General features: G+C 43.0%; 1 protein-coding gene across 1 annotated transcript in view; it reads left to right on the plus strand.

Moving 5' to 3' along the window:
- The window catches only part of LOC121336716 (LIM domain containing preferred translocation partner in lipoma), a 317,023-nt gene extending 315,925 nt beyond the window's left edge, over positions 1-1,098 (plus strand). Inside the window, exon 12 of the mRNA XM_041406088.1 lies at positions 981-1,098. Within this exon, the coding sequence (XP_041262022.1) occupies positions 981-1,098 (118 nt within the window). The remainder of the gene's footprint in view (positions 1-980) is intronic.
- The last annotated feature ends 23,585 nt before the right edge of the window (positions 1,099-24,683 follow it).

The raw sequence follows: 24,683 nt of genomic DNA on the forward strand, positions 1-24,683 counted from the left end.
CACCAGAGGCTAAATGTTCCCAAGCCTAGGAGCAGAGGTGGCCACTTCTCTTGGGACCTGAGGGGAGCAAAACCAGAGGGAATACAGAACATGGGTGAATTATCCAGAAGGGTATATGATGAGCAATAGAAGGGAAAAAGAAAGGGCTGTGCTTCTCTTGATCCCTGAGCTGACCCTGATTCAAGTCAGTCTCTTCATGCAGTGAGTTATTGTCACTATACAATTGGAAGTCAGGCTGGCTGGAAGAGAGAACATTGGGGTCTGTGCACCCAGACCTGCTCTCTTTTAAGCCTGGACAACACCCCATTGGATAACTGAGTAGGTTTTAGCTAGAAAATGCAGCAAGTCTGAATTGCCCTGATGCTTCTTGTCTGAGAGTGAACACAGCCAGAAATGTGCTTCTGTGTGCATAAGTGGGTAAGATGGCTTGAACGTTTAAAGTGGGTGACATAAACCTCAACAAATTGGTGTTAGTGCAAGGCAGTTCTTTTTACCATTTCTTTTCAGACTTTTAAACTATTTGTTCCAATCTCCAAATTTTAAGTTTGATTTTTATTTTCAAGAGATGCTCTTGAAGTAGAACCTGGTCATCTTTCTAACCATGGGATTTGCATGGATTTTCTTAGAGGCTGAGGGTTGTGGCAGTGCATAGATGTCACAATCGAGGGTCATTCAAGAGGCATTTCAGTTGTTAATTGGGGCAGGCCAAATGCTTTGCTGCCTGTCAGAAGTTCTGTAAGTCCTCTTCTAATAAATGTTCTTTAATATCCTACCTGCCTGAAATTGCCTTGTAAGACTAAAGTGCTCCTGCCTGGTTATTTTTCCAAGGAAGGAGCTGTGCAGAGCTCCAGCCTGTGTTGTTTGTGCGCATATGTGTGTGTGTGTTGGTTCAAATTCACACATTTCTGCCTGGCTCATCCAGTTAACAAAACTTTTGCTCCAAGTTTGAGGATGACTGTCTCTGTCTCTTGCTCCCTCAGGAAATTTGCCCCGAGGTGTTCTGTGTGTAAGGAGCCCATCATGCCAGCCCCGGGACAAGAGGAGACCGTGCGCATTGTTGCCCTGGATCGTGACTTCCATGTCCAGTGCTACCGTTAACAGGTTGGTATTGCAGGGACAGCAGGGACAGAAAGCAAGGGTTGGCTTCACTTCATCACCACCTCACACTGCCCACATGACAGGCACACCCTATTGTAACACTGGCTCTACAATCAAGTTACTTCATTGACTTAGCAAGCAAGGAATTTTTCCTCATTTATATCTGCGCAAATGAGAGGAAACTCAGGTCCCTTGTTTATAACAAGTTCATTAGAAGAGCAAAAGAATGTGACTCAGGCAATTAGGTCTTAATACTGGAGAACTTCATAAATTATAGCTGGACACAAATGTAGCTCATCTTTATGTTCTTAAAATGAAAGCTAATGCATGTTAGGATTTGAGCAAGATTGTACAGGAAACTCAGCATACGGCTCTGGGTTGAAGAATTTTAATGGACACATAAACATGATCATTCTTGTTTTGTGCAGTGCTTTTTATGCTACTTTTCCTGTTCAGTTTCATTACACACTTCATGTAATTTTGATGGTAACAGTCTGAAGACAGAGAATAAAAATCACCTTAAAGCAATTAGCATGTGGGAACAGCTGTGTTAGGGAACCTTCAAGAATTCTTCAGTGCTAGTGTTACTTGTTGGATAATACATCAGCCAGATGGCAGGGTAAGAAAATGAGACCAAATATATTTCTTATTGCAGTTGCAGGTTTTAATAACCTTAATTGGAAAGAAGGATGGACTAAGGTTTAAAGGTCTAGGCTGAAACTTGAGGCATCTGGTTCAATTCTCAATCTGACCTTGGCTTTCAGGGTACATATCAGTCCATTACTTAGGCCCATTATTTTTTAAGATGCTAGGGCATTCTTGCACTAAATTTTGTAGAGCGTAATTCATCATACAGCATGTCCCCATGCTGGTTGCTGAGATACCCAGGGTTTCACACACATGGATCCATCAGCTGTCCTGGGCCAAGGAATTGCTTGAACACAAAGTGTGGGATAATTCCCAACATTCCTAGCAGCTATACTCAGCCTTAAAGCTTATAGGATGACCTCTCTGGAGCAGGTTTGGGGGCCTTGTTTGGGGGTTTCCATGTTCCTGTCTGACATCCTCCTTTTTGCCACAACCTTTTTGACCAATTGTAATAGAAACAGAGGTGACAGTTCTGGTAAGGGGAGGCAGGCAGGGACTTTGCTTAGCTGCCACCCCCGAAATGGGGGCTGTAACTTCATGGCATTAACTCTTTCAAAGGAGATTACCTATAGTCAGATATTCGTACTGAACTTTTTCCCAGTGATGCTTCTTTTTTGTCCTTTTTTTGAATTAATAAATATGTGCTTCAGTTTGATGTTTCTCCAATGCTAAAGACCTTTGCTTCCTCCAAAATGTGAAGGGAATAATCTCCTTTTATTTTCAATTGGATTAAATTTTCAGCAGAGAGCTTGGGAACCCATCTTCTCTGCAGCATTGTCTCTTATCAGGAAATGGCTTAATCGTAAAAGACATCACGTACCTCAGCTTCATGCTTGCACTGACTCAGGCTGGATCCTGTTACAAGGTGGAGAGTGAGGAGAGAATTTCTTTGACTAATAGATTCTTTGCTTAATCTTGTTGTTTCTTATTTACTTTGCTCTTCCTGTTCACTTATTTTCCAGGACTGTGGTGGCCTCCTGTCTGAAGGGGACAATCAGGGCTGTTACCCTCTGGACGGGCACATCCTCTGCAAGACCTGCAATTCTGCTCGGATCCAGGCTCTGACTGCCAAGGCCAGCACTGATCTCTGAGTATCAACTGTGACCCTCCCCAGGATGCCCATTGGGGGATATTGCACAAGCTTTGCATGATTTCTTTCCAGCCTAGGGTCTGAATCTCTGTTATTGAAAAAAAGGAAAAAAAAAAAAAAAGAAAAAAAAAGTAAAACTGGAAGGCCTTGGAACAAGAGGGCAGTTTGAGAGGCCATGTTCAGAGTGCCCATGACAGGCACCTAATTTAGACACAACTGTCCAGGAGGGCAGTGAGTGAGTCACAGCAGCTGCTCTATCTGCAGCTCATGGAGTTAAGGGTCACAGCACCTAAGTTACCTGCCTGTATAAGGAGGTCTGAACATGGTCCTTACTATGCTTCTGTGTTTGATTCCTGTTTGTTGAGAAGTACATGAAGGTAGAGGGTCAAGGATGGTGAAGTAGTCATTTCTCCCAAGTTATTTTGAGAACCTGAGCAGCTCTCACTGAAGTCATGGGACTTCAATGTCTGCTGATGATTTTAATGGGATCTGTGTCACCAGCAGAAGTAGCTCCACTGTCCTAGAAGGTGTGAGAGCAGACCCAGCATTAACACAAACAGTGCAACTGCAACTGTACCGCACCTGAGTGTAAGTGTGATCTTGTATCCTTGGGACACAGACTGGTCATTTCTTAGGCCCTTGCTTGTCTCCATTCCCTTCCAGTTCAATTGTGTTTTTCTTTTACTCATGAAAGTCTACTTAGCTATAGCATAAGTTTATTCAGTAGTGATGCTTCCAATTCACAATGTATGAGCAATCACAGAAAGATGAGAGCTTGCACACACTACACACACACTACACACTACACACTACACACACACAACATGCTTTTGATTTACCAGAAGCATAAGCCAGTCACATCCCTTGAGAAGATATTGAAGGGATGTGGGGCTGGAAACACATTTCTGAAATCCCAGTGGTTATAAAAAGATAAAAATGACTACATAGAACTGCAGTGCAAAGCGATGCTCAAAAAAATCTTATGCCACTCTCTCATACAACCCTTTCTAGTGAGACCACTGGGAGTGTTGGTCTCTGGGTAGACATTCAAGCAATAAAGTCTTTTTCCACCTCCTGTTATTACAGTGGGAGGATTTTCCTTCAGCAGTAACAGGGATTGAATCAGGCTTTGGGATGATACACATTTCTCTGATGTTAACACATGTGATCTGTATTTTTCAATTTAAAAAATCAGGTCTTGTTTCAACAACAGCAAAAATATAATCCTAAATACATGCTCAATTTTCATCCTAAAAAAGCTAAAGAGGGTATTAAACCCTTCACTATGCCATTCCAGAAAGCAGGCAATTTTTTTTCTCTTCCATTTTCATCCCAGCCACTTTTAACTTGCCTCTGTGAAATTCATGGCAGTAGAGTGCTGGGCCAGGAGCAGCATTTTCATTTTCAGTCCAGAATCAATATATATCCCAAGGTAAATAAAACCTGGGCACAGATAATCTTTTTTTTTTTTTTTACATGATCATGGCTTTAGGGTTTCTTTGTTTTTTTTTACTTTTGTTAATTAAAAACAAATCAAAAAATTAGAAATCCATGGCATTCTGAGCAGCTATAATAGTCTTGTTCATGAAACCCATAATAACTAAGGTGCAAATTACATAGTGAGGGAGTAATTTTCATATCACTGAATTGACATTAATATCTTATTTGCAGATGTAATCAAGGAAAATACCTTTCTTTGCACTTAATTTAAGAAGCAGAACTGAAACAGTTGCAGGATGATTGACCATAAAAGTGACAAAATGTAACTTTTCAAGAGTAAGTTTTAAGATCTTTATTTCATGCATCTCACTGAAAAACAATAAGAATGTAGTGCGTTCCTCTTTGTATTAGGCTTCTGTTATAGAGAATAATTATATCCACTAATGCTGAAAAGAAAAGTTAGATGAGCTGAACTGATAGGAAACAAAGGAAAAATTGTGATGTGATACTGCAGCTCCTGCATATGGTACATTTCTTTTCATTTTAGCACTAACCTTTCTGGAAGAGCACTGTGATATTCAGTAGCTTCAGCTGTCTGTGGTAAATTCAAATACAGAAATACCATTCTGAAACCTCCGTTCCTTACATGGTTTATATGTTGGCAAACTTCACCAGTGTCAGGGAAGTTTCCCAAAATTCACAGCTTGAAATAAATCCTTCTTTGTGGAAGGGTGGCATCATTGAGCAGAAGACTTCCTTCACCACCGTAGGGCTGTTCTGAAGCAGTTTGACTTTTTATACTGGATTTCTGCCCTGGCCTGCAAGAATGTTACTGCCTCAGACATAAACAGATTTTTTGGCACTCTGGCTCCCACGAGGTTCCACCTGGGCTCCTGACCCGTGGCATGTAAGGTCCTTCTGAGCTCGCTTCTTGACACGCAGTCTGCACCACCACCAGTCCAAAAAACCTTGCAAATACTGAGCAAATCTAGTTTGAACTAACCCTGCAAAAGCAGGGGAGGTCAGTGCTGGGATACAAGCACAGGTGATAATGTGATGGATTTGGGTGCAGAATGAGCCATTTGTCAGGCAGAAAACGTAGCTCTGATCTTCCTTACTCTTGTGATGAGTCTCTCTGATGAGACTCTCCTGGATAAGGGTGAGGTAATTGATGGGAACAAGCTGCTGTGCCTTCCAGCAGAATGTGGCCTAGACTAAGGACTCAAGTTCAGAGCCTTTGGGCTTTTTATGGCCCTGCCATAGGCCGGACTGGAGCAAGTCATATGGCTCCTTGTCTTCTGCCATCTGCATGAGAGCTTCTTTGCAGTTTCCCAGAGACATTATGGGATTAAACTAGTGACAGACTAGCACAAACTACTGATTTCTGGAGCTCTGTTTTCTCTTTCCAGAAAAGTTTGCTGGTATGTATGCCTGGGATTCCAGCCCATTTCAATGCATGCAGCCAGCCAGGAGATCCAGCTCTGAGTCCTCTCTGTTATGAGAGTGCTGTGGTGAGTTGGGCTGGCATGCAGGGAGGTGAGAGCCAAACTTTTCAAGCATTAAATACTTCATGGATGAAATATGATTGACAGAGATTGAACAGTGTTGATGTCTGAGGTGCTGTGGCTGGTTTCTTGGCCTGATACATCTGTGCAAAGGTACTATAATGGGTTTTTTTCACCCCTAGACACCAAAGCCATCTGCATGTTGGAAGGAGGCGGTGTCCAAAACCCCCTTCTTTTTTCTGTGTGGTTTTGTTTTCCAAAATTGCCATAAATATATTTGAAAGATATAGTATCACACAGGCTCTCATCACCCACATGTATATGGAAATCTCCCTGCTGATGCTTCAGGATTTAATAAGAAATGCTGGTGGGATTTATCTCGGTTGCACTGCAGTTAAGAACCACTGGGATATGGCTTCATCACAATATTTATCACATACTTATATCATATTTATCTGTTCCAAAGAAGGAGTCCTTTTGCCAAAGAGACATTGCTTTTCTCAAGTTGGACCTTCTTAGCCATGACAAAAATTCACATCATCTGTGGCTGTGGTAATGTCCAAACTGTTCCTTTCAGAAAGAATTGGAAGATCACCCAAACATTTCTGTTCAAGTCTGCAGTTTCTGCTTATGCTGCTTTGTCTTTGTCTAGCATTTGTTGGCAAGTCGGGCCTGATCCCATGATTTCTGTGGCCAGACAGGGCCCAGGATCAGGTTCTAATTTAGCAAAATATTTATGTCCCTGGGGTTTGTTTAAGTGCAGACTTAAAGCCATTGCATGGTGTGACATAAGCCATTAATACCAGACTGCTTCTTTATCCCCTGATCACACAGGTTTGATCTGGGTAGGTTGTGGGCACGGTTAAATTTCTATCAAATTATCCAGAACACAGGAAATGGCTTCTGTGTCACCCTTGTGCCAACTGCAGGAGAACACCACAACTGATCAAATGTAACATTTGGATGACAGGAGGCTGAGTTGTTACAAGATGAGTGCTTTGTGTTGGGTGGTTGTGGCATCTTCCATATGTCACAAGTAGCCCTACAGCCAGATTTACTGCATCTTTGAGCAATGGCTTTAAAACTCTCTACTTAAACTTTCTCCAGGAGATTGGGTTGCCTTGGTTACAGCCCAATCCTTAAGCACATCCCCAAGGCTAACACTAGTATTTTGTGAATGTGATGGTTTTATTGTCACTTATTTTATTCATTGAACATTGCTTTTAAAAACAGAAAACCACACTAGTTCTTTAGCCTATCAGATAACACACCTTTAATTTTGGTTTTGGGAAGGGTGTTAATACTTTAATTCTTAGATTTTTATCATGGCTGCAAAACACTTGAGTAATGACTTAATCATAGAGGTGTGGGAGTACCAAAGTGTTTGTCACTCTACATAATAGTGTTCATCCTGATAGCAGGAGTGAGGCTTTCACAAAACACAGGCCTTAAGTTGACTTCCTGCCTATCAGCAAAATGTGCCTGTGAAGAATGAAAAAAAAAAAAAAAAAAAAAAAGTGGCTTTAAAGAAATGGTGGTTGTTAAAGAGAATATGCAACAAGTCTGTCTGAAATCTCTTTGGACCTGTTATGGCTGCTGCCTGGCTTAGGTTTGATAGATGCTGGTTCCTTTTGATTTTGGGAAAGTCTGGAAGGCAAGGGATAACAGGACACAAGAGAAGGTTCTTGAGAGAAATCCCATGTCAAGGATAGATGTTAGACACCTGGTGCTCGCACTGAGTGGCTCAGAAAGGGTTTTTAGTTGCTGACTGGTGTCTGATGGTGCCTGCTTCCTGCAGTGGGGTCACAGTGGTGATTTGCTGTTTGCTCAGCAGACTGGGACAGCACCTCACACAGGTTCAGTGCTGCAAGCCGGGGCTCTTGGAGAGGGGTGCTGAACCATCCCACTGTGGATGATTCCCACGAGAAAACACCAGTGATGGTAACTGAGGGTTGGTTGTGGAAGGAGGGCAGGAACTGCTCCATCACCTAGAGGTTAGTAAAATACAGACCAAGAGAGCTGTGAGAACACTATTTCCAGTTAGAGCTGGTTGCAATTTTTACACTAAATTACGTGATAGCAGAAGGGCAATTTTTTTTAATGAGATTTTTGGGGGTTGTTTTTGCTGTTATGATTAAAATTATACTGAATTTTTATCTAAATAAATTTCAGAATTGTTAACAAATATTTTTATATTTCAAAAAACCATGTCTTCTTTCACAGTTGTTTGTAGTTCTTGGGTTTCTTCTGCTGGTAAATTAAAGTTTCTGTTACAATTTTGAAAACTTTTTTGGATAAAAATTCTACTTAAAACCAAGCAAATGTTCTTGGGAAATGGTTCAGTATTGGACCTGGTGAAATAGAAAAAGCTTTGAAACTTTTTACAAGATTTTTTTTCCTATTTTTCACTAGTTTTGCTAATTTTGAAGTCACTGTTTCCTTTGTTAGAACAATCCAAGTAATGTGACTCTTAAAATAACAGTGTTACTTCTGTTGGATTAATTTTTCTTATCTGTCTTAAAGCCATGGAGTGGCTGGCTATAGGGACTGCCAGTGTCTTTTTCTGTGGCAACTGCAATTTTTTTCTTTGTTTTTATCTTGGGGTCTTTTTCTGTTTGGCTTTTCCCCCTGAAATTACTGAAGAATATAGGCACATTATGGCAACTGCCATGAAAATCAAGAGATACTGATTGAATTTCATCTCCTTTCCATTCTTGGGAATGACATTTTTCCTTAAACATTTCTAGACATATTACCTGTCTCCCTCAGCATTTCAAGTTTGAAGTTGCAACAGTTGGTTGCCCAACTGGCATTTGGAGCCTGAGAGAGAAGAGACTTTACACCTGTGAAATGATAACATTCATCCAGCATCTGAAAATCTAAGAGAAAAAACACAGCCTCAGTAAGTTTCCTGGTGGACACTGAGGAACAGCTCTCACTTCAGCCTGGAAATTTTCCGCTGTGGTCTGAACAAAAGCTGGGTTCCACCCTTGCAGAGCAGTCTGGCACACACACACGCATGTGCCAGGTGTTTGTGGGGCTGTAACTGAGCAGAAATACAGGCTGCAATATTGACTGTTGCTGCTTACACTGCACTGGGATTTATTCCTGACTACGTGTCCCTGGTCTCTTTGGTTTCATGTAACGTGTGGAAGCACCGGGTTTATCACGGGTAGCAAGAGCATCCAGTTAAAACTTTTTTTTTTTTTTTTTTTTAATTTTGCTATTTGTCCAGTATTCTTATCCTACTTAGATGTTTTAGAAAATGAGGAAGGAAACAGAAGCCCCAGTGGTGGCATTACCTTTCCATTTCCAGGGGTTGGAGTCCCTCCCCAGGAATATCACACTTGGGGTGCCTCTGCTTTCTTGCCTCTGCCTCCCCTTGTCCACAAGCCTGTCTCTTACCCACTTTTTCCGTGTCCTCAATGTGCACTCATCTTTGCAGCAAAGATGGTTTCTTACTTACTTCACCGAGGTATTGTGAGTCTTAGCTAGTAGTTGGAAAAACTTTTTCAGATCTTTAATCAAGTAGTTTTGTGCGTCCTTAGTATCAGTGGCCTGCCATATGGATATCAAAGAAAATTGTTATAATTATTGCTTTTAAAATGATTATGAAATTGTGCCTTACTTTTTCAGTCATATTTAACCATGTAATTTAGAACCACATGATTGCAGGGATTTACCATGAAGAAATATGTTTGAAGGATAGTTTGTTTTTTAAATATTTTTTTTCTCAAAAATGATTTTATTAGCTTTTCCTCTTTTATTTTTTCCTCCAGTTATATTCCTTTAATATGTTTGTGTAAAAGGGCAGCCAGAATTTGCATTCGTGAGAGACAGAAGATTTTATTTGGTCTTGTACGTAGAGCTTTCATTTTCTTTTATGTTCCTTCAGGAAAATTCCTCTCTCCCCAGTTACTCATGCTGAGATGTCTTTAAATGCAGGCTGACCAGTAAGGGTTTTTTGTTGCTGTTTAATTTAGTGTGTGGTTTGCTTTGTGGTTGTGGTTTTTCTTTTAATTAACCAGATATGGGGTGCTGGGGAGGCATTGCACATTAATGCAGAACGTTAATGCTAATTTTCACAGAAAAGACAAAATTAGATTCTTTCCCTGTCTCCAGTGCAGTTTTGTTACTGCTCTGTGTACAACACTAATATTAAGCCAGACTGTAAAGGCTAAATACTCAGAGTGACCTACTTCCATTCACCAGCAAGAATCCTTTGTCAGCTGACTCCTGTTTGTTTGTTCATTTTTAAATGTCGGATTACAGAACGAGCATCTCCTAAAGATGAAAGAAAACAGTGTTTTCATGTGCAGGAAATTTGGGGTTGCAGCAACAGAACATTTTCTTTGTGAATTTGGATGTCATGGTGTTTTAAGCTCCTGCCTGGAGCCTAAATCAATTTGGCCTCTCATCCAGTTCATCTAACTGGTGCTCCTAAAAGGCTGCAGCCCTGCAAAAACTCATGCAGCATTTTTGGCTGCCTTCCCTTGCTCCCATTTGGTACATATTTGCACAATTTAACTGAGCTTTTCTTTCTGCTGAAGGTCAGATGCAAGCGATATGAAACACTAAACTTTATAAACAAGCAAAACCATTTCAACCACAGCATTTTGGACTAGAATGGGTTTTTAGGTGGCGCACTGTCTGCTGGCCTTTGGAGAGGGGATCCTGAGACTGCATTGGACTGGAACAGGAGGCAAAGCCACAAGCCTTGTTTTTTTTTTTTTTTAATAAACTACTTACTGTAATCCAGCTACGCAGTTTCAGCCTCACACTTCAGAAGAAGCTTCCAGTAGCTATGCACGTACAGGCACTTTCTCTCTTGCAGAAAGTGAAACTTTCCCAACCAGAGTAAATTTAACCTATTGCATAAGATGCTGGAAGTTGGTTGTTTTTTTATTTTCCTTGGGAGTCTCACTGTAACCTCTGTGTGCAGAGGATGAATAGCTTTCTTTTTCCCCCTCTTTTTTTATTTTTTTTTTCTGACGAGATTAGATGTTGCATATTGATGAGCTAGCATTTCAAAGGTCTGTGGGGCTTTGGAACATATTAAGAATCTCTGAAGTTTAATATTCACCATGTTTTAAATATTCAGAAGGAAAAATCTGCATAAAATGGCTTTTGATAAATACGTTCTAGGGATTCTTTCTTTCTCTCTTACACAAGCATTGTGGGGATTGTGGCTGTGCCAGTTTTGTTCCAAAGTGTCTTTTCTTTCAGCATTTCAGGATCATTTTGGTTCCACTTGTATGCCCAGTATCAGTCCTGAAGTCAGTTATGGTTTCTACTGGGACTGTACAGCATGCAGGTGGATGTGACCAAGAAAAAGGCTCAGCTGAGCATTGGAGTTCCTGAATATCTGCTTGGGGGCTCCCTCCTGATGACAGCTGGGCACATCCAGCCCTTTTCTGTGCCTGCTTCTCGTGATGGGATTGGGGTCAGGCCCGGATGAGACCTTTCTGCAAAGGTGCTCTATACCAGTGGGGTTTTGAGATTGGAAAGGGCAATGTCCTGGGTGCAGGAGCAAAGCAAAGTGTCATTTGATGCATCTCAGATCTCAGAGGGCAGTCTCCCCTTCCTTGGAAATCTCTTTGAGAATCTCAGCAGTAAAAAAAAAAAAGTGCCTTTAGGAGAAATGCTCCCCTGGGCATGCTCTGTTTCTCATGCTCTTGAAAATCTGTTTCAGGCTTTAGATGAGGAGGATGAGCTGCTGGCTGCAATGGTGCAGCTGTTTTGCTGTATTACCAACATGTGTCCCATGGTACATCCCAGGGTGTTGCAGGACAGCGCTTTGGTCCCTCTCACACGCAGCCTTGACTTTGTCACACCAGTCCCTGTTGAATCAGTGCCTGGTGTTTGTTCTCAGGACCGCTCTGGCTCAGGCCAAGGGCACCTCATGCCTCTATGCAAAAGGTGGTGCTTTCAGGTTTTACCTTACAAATAATTCAGCCCTTTCAAACTCACCTTTCTTCTCTTACGTATTCTTGACAGAAGTAGGATTTTAAATATTTCATAGCATTCTTCTTTCTTCTTCCTTTTTTGCCAGATGCCTTGAAAACATTGTCAGATTACGATCTGGGGGGGATCAGGATCAGTTTCCTTTCCTTCTTGATTGCATGGTGTAGGTTTGCAATGAGGGTTTTGTCCTTTTTTCTTTTTTTTCTTTTTTTTTTTTTTTTTTTTTTTTTTGTTAGTCTTACAGAACAGATGCCTTCATTTTATGCAGAGAAAGATTGTCTATGATCAGAGCTAATCCAGGATGGCAAGATTGGACCCCCACCGTGAAAGCTAGAAAAGTGATTGCAAAAGTATTCTGTTTCTCCATTATTAATTGCACAGGAAGTTTCCACCAAAGGCTCATGTAGCCCAACTGGTCTATGTAATAAGTAGCAGGGCCTGTAATTACAGTCTGTCTTCTGATCCTATCTGTGCTCTGACTTTCTAGGCACTGCAATTCTATTTACAACTGGTTCTCTGTCACCTTTCTAAATTTTTGATTGGTCACTAAGGGAAGGAGAGCACGAGCCATGAGCCCTGAGAGGTGCAGCGAGTACAAACAAGGGAGTCCTCCTCCCTCTCAGGTATCTGCCTGATTTGGGACACAGAGCACGAGGAGCAGGAGGAAGTGGGCTGCCTGCCAGCTGGGCATCTTTCAAGACCTGAGAGTTCTTTATAGGACTGGAAATTTGAACCTTTCACAGGTCTTAACTAGTGTACTCTCCTGTGAGATAGTTCATCAGCATTTCTTTGCTCGGAGCTGTTCCTACAGGATTTGACCTTTTTTCTCTGTAAGATTCAAGGTTTTATGGTTGCGAAGAGATCCTTCCCCATATGGCATGAGGAGGGAGATGGCTGTTGGCATCAAGCAGAAAGCTGTGTTACAAATCCTGGTATCAATGTAGAAAGCAAGAGGAACTTGAGTGGGAGGGGGAAGGCAGTGATTTACACGTGGTTCAGTACCAGGTTCACCAGCCCTGAGCAGCAGTGAGCACAGCCTCAAGCAGATGAGCTCCCTGGGGTGTCAGTTCTGAGACCTGTGAGAGAATAATGGGCTCCTCATGGGAGTGTTTGGTGCCGGTCCCGTTGCAGTAATCTCTTGTCTCTGGAAACATGCACTAAACTTTGGGTAAAGCTACAGAATGGTGCCCCCCAGACTTTTTCCTCAAGGCAGACTCCCAGTGTTGTGTTTGATCAAGAGGAATGAAAGCCATTAGGAAAATACTGCACTCTGCAATAAAACCCGTTAACAATCTACTATGGACACTTTTAATGTCCATTAAACTGTTACACAAATTGTCCCTTTTCTACAGCCTGCACTGTTATTTCATTATTTTTAACCTGACTTCTGTTTAAAAAAATACCCCTCAATTATTTTTTATTTTTTTTAACTCTGCTTCTAAGAAAGTTGATGCTTTAAAGGGGAAAAAAAAAACCCTTAGTTTCAAACATGGGTTTTTCAGGCTTCTAAATTAATAATTTCTACACCTGACCCAGTTCCTGCAGCTGCCAAAAAAGAAAAGAGAAAGCTATTTAAATTTCTCATAGAACCATTTATCTCTTAAAATATGCCAAGGCAATTTGAGGTGGGGGTGGAGACTCAGCTATTTATCTCAGCAGCTTGATTTTTCTCTTTATGTTTCTAACTGTCAGGGGGAAAAAACCGGTAGGAAGCTATTCTTGGGCTATTATTGATGTATTGTGTTGCCATTATGCAGGATGTCTGCTTTGCTATATACGGAAGGACATTAATAATAGCCATCTCCCCTGCCCCCACCCTCGGTTCCTCTTTGGGAAGATAGGGTTTAACTGGAGCATCTGCTGTGTTCAAATTGCTGCTCCTTCCTCCCCTTCCCCCAGTTCATTCCCAAACTAGTTTTAGGAACCAGGGCTAAGGAAATAAGGAGACATTATTTTTGCCATTTTTCTGCCTACTTCTGTGATTGCTCCAGGCAAATAATTTCCATGCCCTGTACCTGTCTACCCTTTTCCTTCCCATGTATTGCCCCTGCTTTCATTTTAAGTTCATCAATGCAAAGAAAAAAACTATTTCTTGCTCTCTTTTTCTCACAAAGGCTGGCTGGCAGAACAGGCTCAGCAGCAGACCTCTGATTTGTTATTACCCAGCATTTCATATCCACAAACATCGGTTTCATTATTTCCAATTAGTAGGAAAATGTATTCCCGTTCCATCCCTCCTACCCCAGGTTTAAAACATTGTTATGAGACTTTAAAGGGTCCGTCTACTTGTTTAAAGACTTGGATGCTTGTTTTATTTTTGGAAGCAGAGTGTACAGTGAACAGGAATAGTTTGATGTTTAAAAAATAGCCCCAGTTCAGCATTCCCCTGAAGTGCGGGAAGTCCTGTCTCCACAGGGCTGTGCCAGCAGCGTGACAGCCCAGAGAGCAAAGCCAGCTTGAAAAGGAAAAAGAACTGGCTTGCCCCACTTCATCTGTGAGAAGAGAGAGGTGAAAATAATAAACGTGGCAAGAAAATAAAGGGCAGAATTGCTCTGATTTTTTATTTTAATGGCTGTTCCTATGTCTCCTGCTGATTTTGTTCCATAGTAGCTCTGCTTATTCAGCATTTTTTATAATCAGGACCATGTGCTTTTTCAAGGTATCATTATTTTTACTTTTTGTTTGTTGAGTTGTAGTCTTGCCTTGGTCCCCATAGGGTATGGAGCCACTTTGGCTTGGGCACTGAATGAAAACAGTTAGGAGCTCTGTCTAGGAAAGCTTACCTAGAATTTGGAACCAGCAAATGCAATAAGAATATTTTCCAGTCTGATATAGAGAAGTTTTCAAAATAGGAATTCTACATGGCAGGAATGCCTTCACTGGGGGAAATGCTTAGATTTCAAAATGAAAGGGAATGGCCATTCAGTGTAGTTTCTAGTTGCTTTTATAATCTACCTTGGTGGTGTACAAAGAGAAAAATGACACCCTGTGTTCCCTAAACTAAGCCAGAGCCCAGCATCTCCTCTGCAAACATTTGCTCCAGCTCCAGCTTTCCACACTGCTGCAGCATGGGCGTGGGGAAGGCCTGCTAAGGGAACAAGGTCAACCTCATCCTCTCCACAGCCGCTCCCCATGGTGAGTCTGCGTCCAGCCTAGGGCTTGATCCTGCCTTCCTAGTGTGAGTGTTTTGCCAGAATCAGCTGTTTTCTCTCTGCCATTAGCTATGGGATTGTGTGCAATGATGAGGATTTGCAGGGAGGGAGGAGAAGATCCTGTTCCAATTAGGCTGCCTTTGTGCTAATGTTTCATTCAGGGCTGCATGAGATAAGAGCAGTTTGCACTGAAATGCACAGCCGGAGGTTGTAGTTTGAGTTCAACTGTGTTGAGATGGTACCCATTGAAAATCCAAACTGGAGCTCTTTTTTGCATCTGCCAGTGCTTTACTGACAGCTCTGTGTGGGCTGGAAACACATTTCAGTTTTGAAAATGGACATTTTGTGCCTTGTCTCCCAAGTCTGATCTAGTTCTTTGCTTTATCCACCTAAGGAGTATTTCTAATGTGCCTAAGTAGCTAAGCTCCTGACAAGCATCTCAACAGAACAACCAGCTAGGTGACAAGTAGGCTATTGACTGAGCTGCCTTTACAAAAATTAAGTAAAGTATTCCACTTTCTTCACTGTGTGCCTTTTCAGAGACCTGCTGTGCTCTTTTATGGACAGCAGAGAAACAGTCCCAATGCTGAGCAGGGATGGGAACTAGGAGGGTGATGGAGAAGCAAGAGGCTAATGCTGAGCATCTGTATAGGGATCTCTATAGGGATAAGCAAAGCAATGGCTTATCCCATCAGTGCAGCTTGTCTTGCTGTACACACCCTGTTGTCTGGTGGGCAACTGTTCTGTAGCAGAGGTGCTTGGGTATATCTCCTCAAACATCTCTTCCTGATCAGAACTCCAGAGTCGTTCATATGTGAAGAATTTGTTCCCTTAATAATGTCTCTTATAAAATCTACATCACTCATTTTTTATATAATGCTAGAAGAGAAAATCTGAAGGTGAACCAAAGTTTGATTGGTGCTACTGTATTAAAAAGGCTGATATGCTCTCGTTTTCGATTCTCAAAGTAATGTTTTAGCAAAATTTTCCCTGCTGTGATCAGACAGGAAATGCATGGTGTATTGGGAATGCAGTGAAGGGAAAGATTTGATGTTTTGATGCTCCGAACAGCACCACTGTTACCTGCTCTACTGTCTCTTTGGAGAGTGAGAACTGAGTATTGGTAGAGATATGAGCAGAGTAATGGCTGGACTTTCTCTCATGGTCTTGCTAGAAAGGATCTGCCTTGGTGAGAGATCAACTTCCTTAATGGTCCTATACTTTTCCATGCCACAGCTTGTGTTATGGACAGTCAGAGAGCCTGAAGAGCAGCCTCCAGTGTCTTCCCTCTAGTTAGTCAAATGAGAGACTTTGAGTACTAATTCTGCATTTATTGAAATCACTTTCCAGACGAGAACAAACAGCAGAGGTTTGTCATGTTTCAGAGCCCAAACTCTCACTCTGGCTTTACCTGTGGGCAGATACAAGGGGGTCTGAACCACACATAGGTCATTCCAGAAGGATTCCTCTTGGCTACAGGCCCCATGGAACCCCCGAAAGTCTGGGAGAATTGTTCAGGTCTTTCAGACTGCAAGGAGGAAGTGCCCCCAGGAATGTATTTGCCCTATGTAGCTGCTATGCTTTGGCCCATCCCTGCCAGTTGCAGACCTGTGTGCTCCGAGGGCTCACCGGGGATGATCTGTACTGGATGTGCAGTAGTTCACAGTGGTTTGAGGTGGTGTTTCAGCTTCATGGCGGTTTTTGGTTTAGCCCATGAGATGGAGAAGGTTTTGTGTTGTTGCCTTTGTTGCAGTTGGGAGGGAGGGTGACTGGCTGCTCTCCTGCTTGTCCAGTGTCAGCAGACAGAGGCTCTCAGTGGTGTGGGCAGCATCTTCCTTTAAAATGTGAATCACTAGCCTAGGGATCTGGGCAAGGGGAGGCACAAGGAAGCACTTCCTATATGAGGAATGCTTCTGCTGCACACTCTATGCCCTCGGATCCTAATGAAGTAACATTACTTGAGCTTTTAGGACTGGTCTCCTGTCTGTCAGAGCTTGGGGGTACCAGAGTTTTACTCCTTGCAGAGCAAAAGCACTACCTAAGTCTGTGGGGGGCCTAATCCTGCTGCCATTGGAATTTTCCCAATTCCTGTGACTTGCTGAGTGCACCTCCTGTGAGCTGCTGAGTAGCCTCCCTTGTCACTGAACCCATCAGGCCACTTGTCTCCCTCACTGACTAGTTATACAGGGCTTTGAGGGCACTCAGGAAATGCAATCAGCACCTTACAGGATCAATCTGCTAAGCAATAAATGAAGTTTTTTTCTCTGGTAACTTGTGTGCATGAATTGAAAATCATTTATTCCAATTTGTTCTGAGGACAGATGCAGCATATACACATTTTCTATATTTATAAATATATATAGATATATATATTTTGTTCTCAGCTAGTTACCTCTTCTAAACTGCAATTTTCAGAGCAACCGGCATATATTTTTTATTCAACACGTAAAATGACTTTTTACAGTAAGAGAATGAAAGCTGTTTTAAGCATGTGTTTTCTGTATTTTTATTATGCATTATCCAATTATATTGAGATGTATTTTCCTCTTTGCTCTGCTCTTTCGGTTGTTATCCTTTTTATCAGTTATGCTTTTCAATGTTTTGTAAGGGAAAATAAATATGCAAAATCGCCAGATGCCTTTTTTCTTTGCAGAAGAAGTATCACAAATGCTTTTTTATTACATTTTACCAATCCAATAAACTTCTTATAAATTTCATTTTTGTTTGCTAGCGTGTGAAATTATTTTTTCAAGTTGAATGGTATTTATGTTCTTCCAGCCTCCACCTGCAATTATGCTTCATGTCCTTCACCTTTTTCTCTTTTAGGTTCAAAATTTCATTGCGTGGCTCCTGAGCATACCTAATTCAATGGCCTGTTTTACTGTTGGGTGAAGTAAGGATGCAAAAGTGTCCCAAGAGAGGCTCACCCCTGTCATACTGACCGTGTCTTGATTAATTTTGCACTGTTCCTAAAAATGTGTGTCTTTGCAGTGGAGAGCACTCCATTCCTAACCCATGCAGGAATCTGCAGAGTTGGGTTGTAGGGGAAGGGGTCCACAAATGTTCTCAAATTTGTGTTGTGATGGGGTGACAGCAGAGCCAGACACCTTGCTCTGCAGCTGAATGGAGGAACATTATTCAAACTGTTACGGGCAGAGCAGAATGAAGTGTGGTTAGCAAAGCCTGTCCTTTCTAGAAACTTATTTCTAGGCTATCATTGCAGTAAATAATCAGGATTGTTCCCATCTGCTTAAGAAATATCACTGGTCCCCACCCAGGCTGAGCTCTACCTCTCCAGCCAAAGAACCTGGTGCAGCACTGAAGGCTCTCCCTGACAGAAATGCTTCATGTGGTGGGGAGTCCAGTGTATCCTGGTAAGCTTTTCCACAGATACATGCTAAATGTCTGCACCCTGCTTATAGCCTTTTCTTTTCTCCCTTTTCTATCCTTGGACCTTTTTATAAAAGCCCTTTTCTCTCAGAAATCTACTGCACAGTGCTGCACAGATCATCTTCAGGATGCGATTAATTTCCATGAACTTTAGCAGCCTGGAAGCCTGTGTTGTCTAAGGTGGCCCTCCTGTCAGGGGAGAAGCTGCATCTTTTCTTGAGGTAAGCATCTGAGACAGGTTTGGTTTGTGCCTTTAGGGTTAGATGAGATGAATATTGTCCTCCATATTAGCACAAGTGGTTATCTTAAAAGAATTTTTAAGAGTTGTAGAAAGATCCCAAGCCACACAATACAGCTAAACCCATTCCCTCCATGTTATTCCCAAGAAAACTTTATGTAGTGTGACCTTGAAGACATCTGCATATGGAGATCCCACAACCTCCCTCATAGAGGCAGTCATCTCTATGGCAGTGTTGTCTTCCCCCTTAAACAGTCTCTCCTACTGTCCAGACCAAATATTCTTGGCTGTAAATTAAATCCCATCCTTACTTTCCCACCACCAGGGAAAATGAAGGACTTTTTTAGTAGGTTATGTATTGTCAGGGGATGCTTTGTTAGCCATGGAAGGAGGTGCAGGCAGCAGCCTCCCTCCCAGCTCCTCCTCCCCTTCCCCAGGGGACTTCAGGAAGGGCCTGTGTTCTCCCTCAGGAAAGGACAAACTGCAGCTTGTTCCTACAGGACACGGGAGTCTGACAGGCTTTGTCTTGGCAGTAAAGGGAGTGTGATGGTGTGGGCTTTCAAGTCTATTCAAACTGCTATATAGTTTTCCAAACTCGATATTATTACTTCCTTTATAGCACAAGGTACTTTTTCCTAAACTTGTTACGATGGAAAACTTCCAGGGATACGTTGTCCACACACAAATCAAAATGCATTAGCAGGCCAGGGGCCAGAGGCGAGGGCCAAGGGTGGGGGAGCTATTAATTCCATAGTTTGGCACTGGTTTTTTTGCAATCAAAGGCTACCAGAATCCTTTGAAGACAATGGAAGCTTTGGGAGTGAAGTGTATCTAAATTCCAGGTGCCAATGGGAGCTGTCCCAGGGCTAAGGGAGGGATGGAGGCAGAGGAGACTCTTTGGCTCTGTTGATGACACCCCTGGTCAGATGAAAAGCAGTTGTACCCCTGTGTTCTCCTGGTGCAATTGCTGTCTCCAGCTGTGGCTACTGGAGATGTAAACCACCTGGCTTTGAAGAAAGGTAGGTCTGGAATGTTTATCCTGATGTTTATCTAGGCTAACCTCCTGTATGACTTCTGTGTCAAAAAGGGAGTTTTACTTTGCTTTCTAGTCAATTTTGAGAAGATTTCAGAGGCTTCCTGTGCTTCCTCAGGGGTTTTCAAAGCAGAAAAGAAACCTGGAAGGCTGATAAATCTGTCCCAGTGCTGGTTTTAGCAGGCAGTATTGGTGTTCTGGGAGGGGTTTGGAATAATAATTTGGAAGGGAAGAGCCCAATGCAAGAGAGCAGCAGGGCTCCCTCTGCGAGAGATGGACACTTTCAAAGGGCCATTCCTCCAACAAAGCTTTAGCAGGTTCTTCATGGCAGGGTGAACTGCTTTCTGGAGAGGTGTCTCTCATGCCATTAACTTTCAAGGGACTCTGAAAGATCAGACCTCTTCCTTTCAGACAACTGAAATGGAGAAGATGAATGGACAAGTGAGTGAGCACTTTCACTGCTCCATTCCCCCCAAAATACAAGTGGCTGCACCACACAGCACCAGCACAGCTGCAAAAACAAGCAGGGGAAAGGGAGGAGTTTGGGTGAGGATGTCAGAAGATTTGCTGCTACTCTAAGTGTCACATGCCACAACCTGCCAGGGTCCTGCAAAACAAAGTGCCACTACTCCAGTGACACCAAGGAATTCCTTTCCCCAGGGAGCTCCTGTATGGAACACTGGGAGCTCTTTGCCTTTGGTCTGCCCCACCAGGCAGTCCTGGTAATGGTGAGTGAAAGGATGAAGCCTACTCTTCTTTTGCTGCTGAGAGTTTTTGGGGACAGTGTTTTATGGATACTGAATCCACTGAAAATACACAAGGTCAGCCCTGGAGCAGAGCAGAGACACAGCAACTGCTTTCCAAGCGCTAACCACCTCCAGTGTGGTGTCACCAGGAGTTACACATGACACTGTTTTCCATAAGGTAAGGAAAAATAAATAAACCCAAATCATTGCATAGCAGAATGGTCTGCTTTTTTATCTTGCCATATTGTTGGTGTTGGACTGAATCTGCTGTCTTAAAGTATAAATATAAAGACGCTGCTAAATCATCACTATTTCAGCAACTAATTAAGGGGTAATGCTCGTGGTGCAGCCGTATATGAGGCAATAAACGACTTTGGCGGCTGATTAAACGCTGGCACCCAGGCATTTAATTACAGCAAAAGCCAATTACCATGTGCACATTCCGACACCACGGACATTACTCCTGTTCTGTGACGGAACAAGGAAAGGCAATAAACCATGCTATAGAGACATATAGCACAGGACCCTCCAGCTTTGCCAAAACTGCCACCCTTCCTCTCCAGTGCCTCTGGGATGAGGACTTTTTCTCCATATGGAAGGCTTAAAACAAAGTCCCAGAGTAAAAATGCTTTTTAATTTACAGGACTCATTTGACATCTAGAAACGGAGCCAAATATTGCACATCCTCCCTGCACTGAGGAACATTTAACCATTTGTAGAGCGTTATATTCCCACACTCGGGTAACAGGTGCATTTAAAGCCCCACCTGAGTGTATTTACCATGGGCAAGTCAGTGACACTGAAGGAAGAGGTTATGTGTAGCCTTTTTTTCCTTCAGTTATGGCATTGCAGAAAGCATAATCAGTTGCAAAACTCCCCATGCTATTCTTCAGTTAATTGATTTAAAAGCTGGAGTCTGATTTTCACAGGCTTTCAGCTCTTGCACCATCCATTTGACTTAACCAGCTCAGCACCTCTTCAAATTAAGCCCTCACTCTCTTTAACCAGTAGTGAATTATTCCTTTTAAAGGAGTTTCCTAGAGAAATTCTCTTAGAAAATCCTTGGCATGAAACCTTAGCCAGCCTTGGCATGCAAACCTGCCTCACGCTGGCATTAACAAGCCTCTTATTTAAATGTTGATGAGCTCTTTGCTGCCAGTTAGCAACGGGAAATGCAGTCTGTGTGTTAAATGAGAGCTGGGAATGACTTCCAAATACCAAAATGTTTGTTAAACTCGCAGCCCACCTCTTCCCTCCTTGGGAGTGGGAAGCTTCCCAGCAAATTGGCCCCATTTTGCACAGAAACTGCCAGGGAGGATCAGACCACGCATCCCTCTGGTTCTGTGGCCCACGTGGGACCAGCGCCAGGAGCACAGCTTCCCAGGCACCCTGTGTACCCCTGGTGTGGCTGTCTGCCCCAGGGGACCCTTCCCTGACCCCGTTAATTAGTTATATTCTCAGGCATTGAAGACAGGCTCCCCCTGCCATGGTGCTCATTTGGGGTTAAGTGATTGCTTTTAACCTCTCTCAATACACAGGGGGCTGGTGGCTGTTCCTGTACTGACAATTGAAGAACTGCCCCCCCCCCCCCAAAAAAAAAACTTTTCTGGACCCCTTTGGTTCTCTGCAGGGCTTTATAGAAATGCATTCCACAAGCTGATTGTAACATTATGTTTATTGGTGTATCATTTCAGCTAGATAGCACCCCCTAAAATTCAGCCAGAGACCCCAAGAGCAAGTTCTTTTTTCTTGCCATCCCATGGAGACCAAATACCTTGTTGCCTCTAAATGAGGAATATCATTTGTGATGGGGGCTCTTCTGTCCTTCTGGGACTCTTCCCTTTCATGGTGAGTCAAAGGATGAGATTCAAACACTAAATGCCAGGCAAGGGAGTCTCCCTGTATCCTTGTGTTACCTTTGCTGCCTTCTGAAATCAACATGTTCCCTAGCCAGGGAACGTGTAAATTCTTCTGGCTACCACTCACTTTTGGATGAATCCCAACTGTGCATATATACAATGGTCGGTTTCCTCGGTGTTTGAATGAAGCAGAAAGGCTTTGTCTGCTATAGATGGTGCTTTCAATCCCATTTATGGTACATTATATCAGCCTGAAATAGCATCTGTGAGGTCCTTCAGCTGAACCACCACCAGATTTACAGCCACCGCAGAGGAATTAGCAGGCTGGCTCCAGAGAGCTATGAGCAGTAACCATACTCTCCTGAAATATTTGCTTTCTCTGCAAAGCTGACCTGAGGAAGAATCTGTCATTCATTTGAAGATCTCAGTTTATTCATTTATTCAGAGAAATCTTCACTTCAGAATGTGAAGAGATGAGCTTCAGAGATGAGAGCCAAAGCCATGATTCTTGTTATTGCAGAGCTGGTGACAGCTGTATAGACAGGGAGCTTCCCATGGTGTACCCACACATCTGCAAGGTAAAACATGGGGAATTGGAGTTTTTTGCTCATCATGGGATGAGCAAGGCAGTTCAATTATGCACAATCTTCCTCTCAAACTTCTGCCCAGAGTATGCCCAGGACCTCATCTGAAACTCAGCACAGAGACCAGCAAATGCACGCATGGACAAGTTCTCAGAGCTTAATCTTTCTGCTGCTTTGAAGAGCACTTAAAGCACCTTGGCAAGGCTGCAACAGCAGGGCCAAAATAGGATGCACCAAAAATCTTCTTCAGGAGCCCATTCCTTGTTCACTTCCAGTCTGTTGCTTACCTGTGCTCTAATGCAGGCCAAACTCAGGAGTTATCCCAACTACTGCCCTCACTGGAAACATCTGGGGAAGGGCTGGTTTTTCTCAGTTGCCCTGGGGAAGTTCAGGAAGCCAGATGAGACTTGGGAGGTTTTCCTTGATGCTCTGCAGACAAGGCCAGTGACAGCCCATGCCTCAGATGCTCCCTGTCTAAGCAGGCAGGACACATGAAGAGCGGGCAATGCTGCCAGCTCAAGCTGCCAGAGCCCTGTGTTTATGTGAAATTCTTGGCTTTCATTTAAAATAATAATAATCATAATAAAAAAAATCTGACCTGCTCGGTTGGAAATATGATCTGTAAAAAGTCAGAAACCATAAGGCCAGTCAAAAAGTCACGTAATTCATACATATGTGCTCTGGATATTTAAGCCAAAATCATGGTGTTTGGAGGCCCAAATCAAGACACATGAATTCCTAGATGCTGACAGTACCAAGTGGGGAAAGGGCAAAATTAGCCTATGGTAAAAAGAATTGCCAAAGTATGACGGCAGGTCAGGGGTAGAGCCAGGCCTCCTGCCACCTCCTCCTCGCCCTGTGGACCAGCCACACTGCCTGGCCTCCTGCCTCAAGGAAATTAAGACTCCTTAAACCAGTCCTGACTATTTTGGTCTTGTGTTTCCATTTTCCTTTTGATGCTCTTATTTTCAGCAACACATACATCTTGCAGCCTCCTGCTGCTCCCCATAGGATGTTACTCCATCTCTGGGGCTCACGGCCATGGTGCTGTGTGCTGATGACAGCTGTGGGAGTTTGCAATAGCACAACATTTGCATGCCATGAATATGCAGTTCTGAGCATGGCCCAGTTCTCCATGCAGCCAAACTGTGCACATTTGCCAGGGACAGCAGCATCCTGCATGTGTCTATATCCCAGGAGACACCAGTTCCTGGAGTCTTGGGTGGCATTTCTGTGTACATTTAGTTTGTGTTTATAATCACAAACACCTGGATAACCAGCTTCATGTTCAGTACCCTGGGAAATCTGGGTTTGCTTTTAATCACAGCAGAAATCAGGGTCCTCCTGGTTGAGCAGCAATCATCCCTACCTGAGCTTTTTCCAGGATCTGATTTCTGCCTGCCAGCAAAGCATGGAAACCTCCTGGCACACAGCACAGCCCTGGCCAAGGGCACAGCCTGCCAGTGGCTCCTCTCCCTGTCACACTGACTTCTAATTTCTGTTTACACCAGCACAATGTCAAACATCACAGCAGCAGCTCTGGCGAAAGGTGAATCTGTTCGAACAGAGGTGTCGCTTCCTCTGCTGAGGCCTCTCTAATAACGCCAAGATGCTTTTCTAACTAATTAATTACAGGGCTTTGGCTGAGTTGCTTTAATGATTCCCATCTTCCTGCTGCTGCTCTGCAATCAGCAGTACTTGCAGTGCTGTGCAGAGCAACATTGATGCCATCAGAGCAGACGGATGAGCGATATGAGGCAGGGGGGCTGGTCTTTTAAGCCAGATGTACTCTGAGATGCCTGACTTTCTGCTCTCTGATGTACTTTCTTGGACAAGAGGATAAAGATATTGTAAGCAGGTAGCTCTAGCAGGCCTTTAACCCTGAACAGGATTGCTGTCTCTAGGGAAGAGCTTATGCAAAGCGTGAATAGTTCTC

The sequence above is a fragment of the Onychostruthus taczanowskii genome, unplaced genomic scaffold (assembly GCF_017590055.1).
Source record: "Onychostruthus taczanowskii isolate IOZ18803 unplaced genomic scaffold, ASM1759005v1 scaffold24, whole genome shotgun sequence".
Classification (NCBI taxonomy): domain Eukaryota; kingdom Metazoa; phylum Chordata; class Aves; order Passeriformes; family Passeridae; genus Onychostruthus; species Onychostruthus taczanowskii.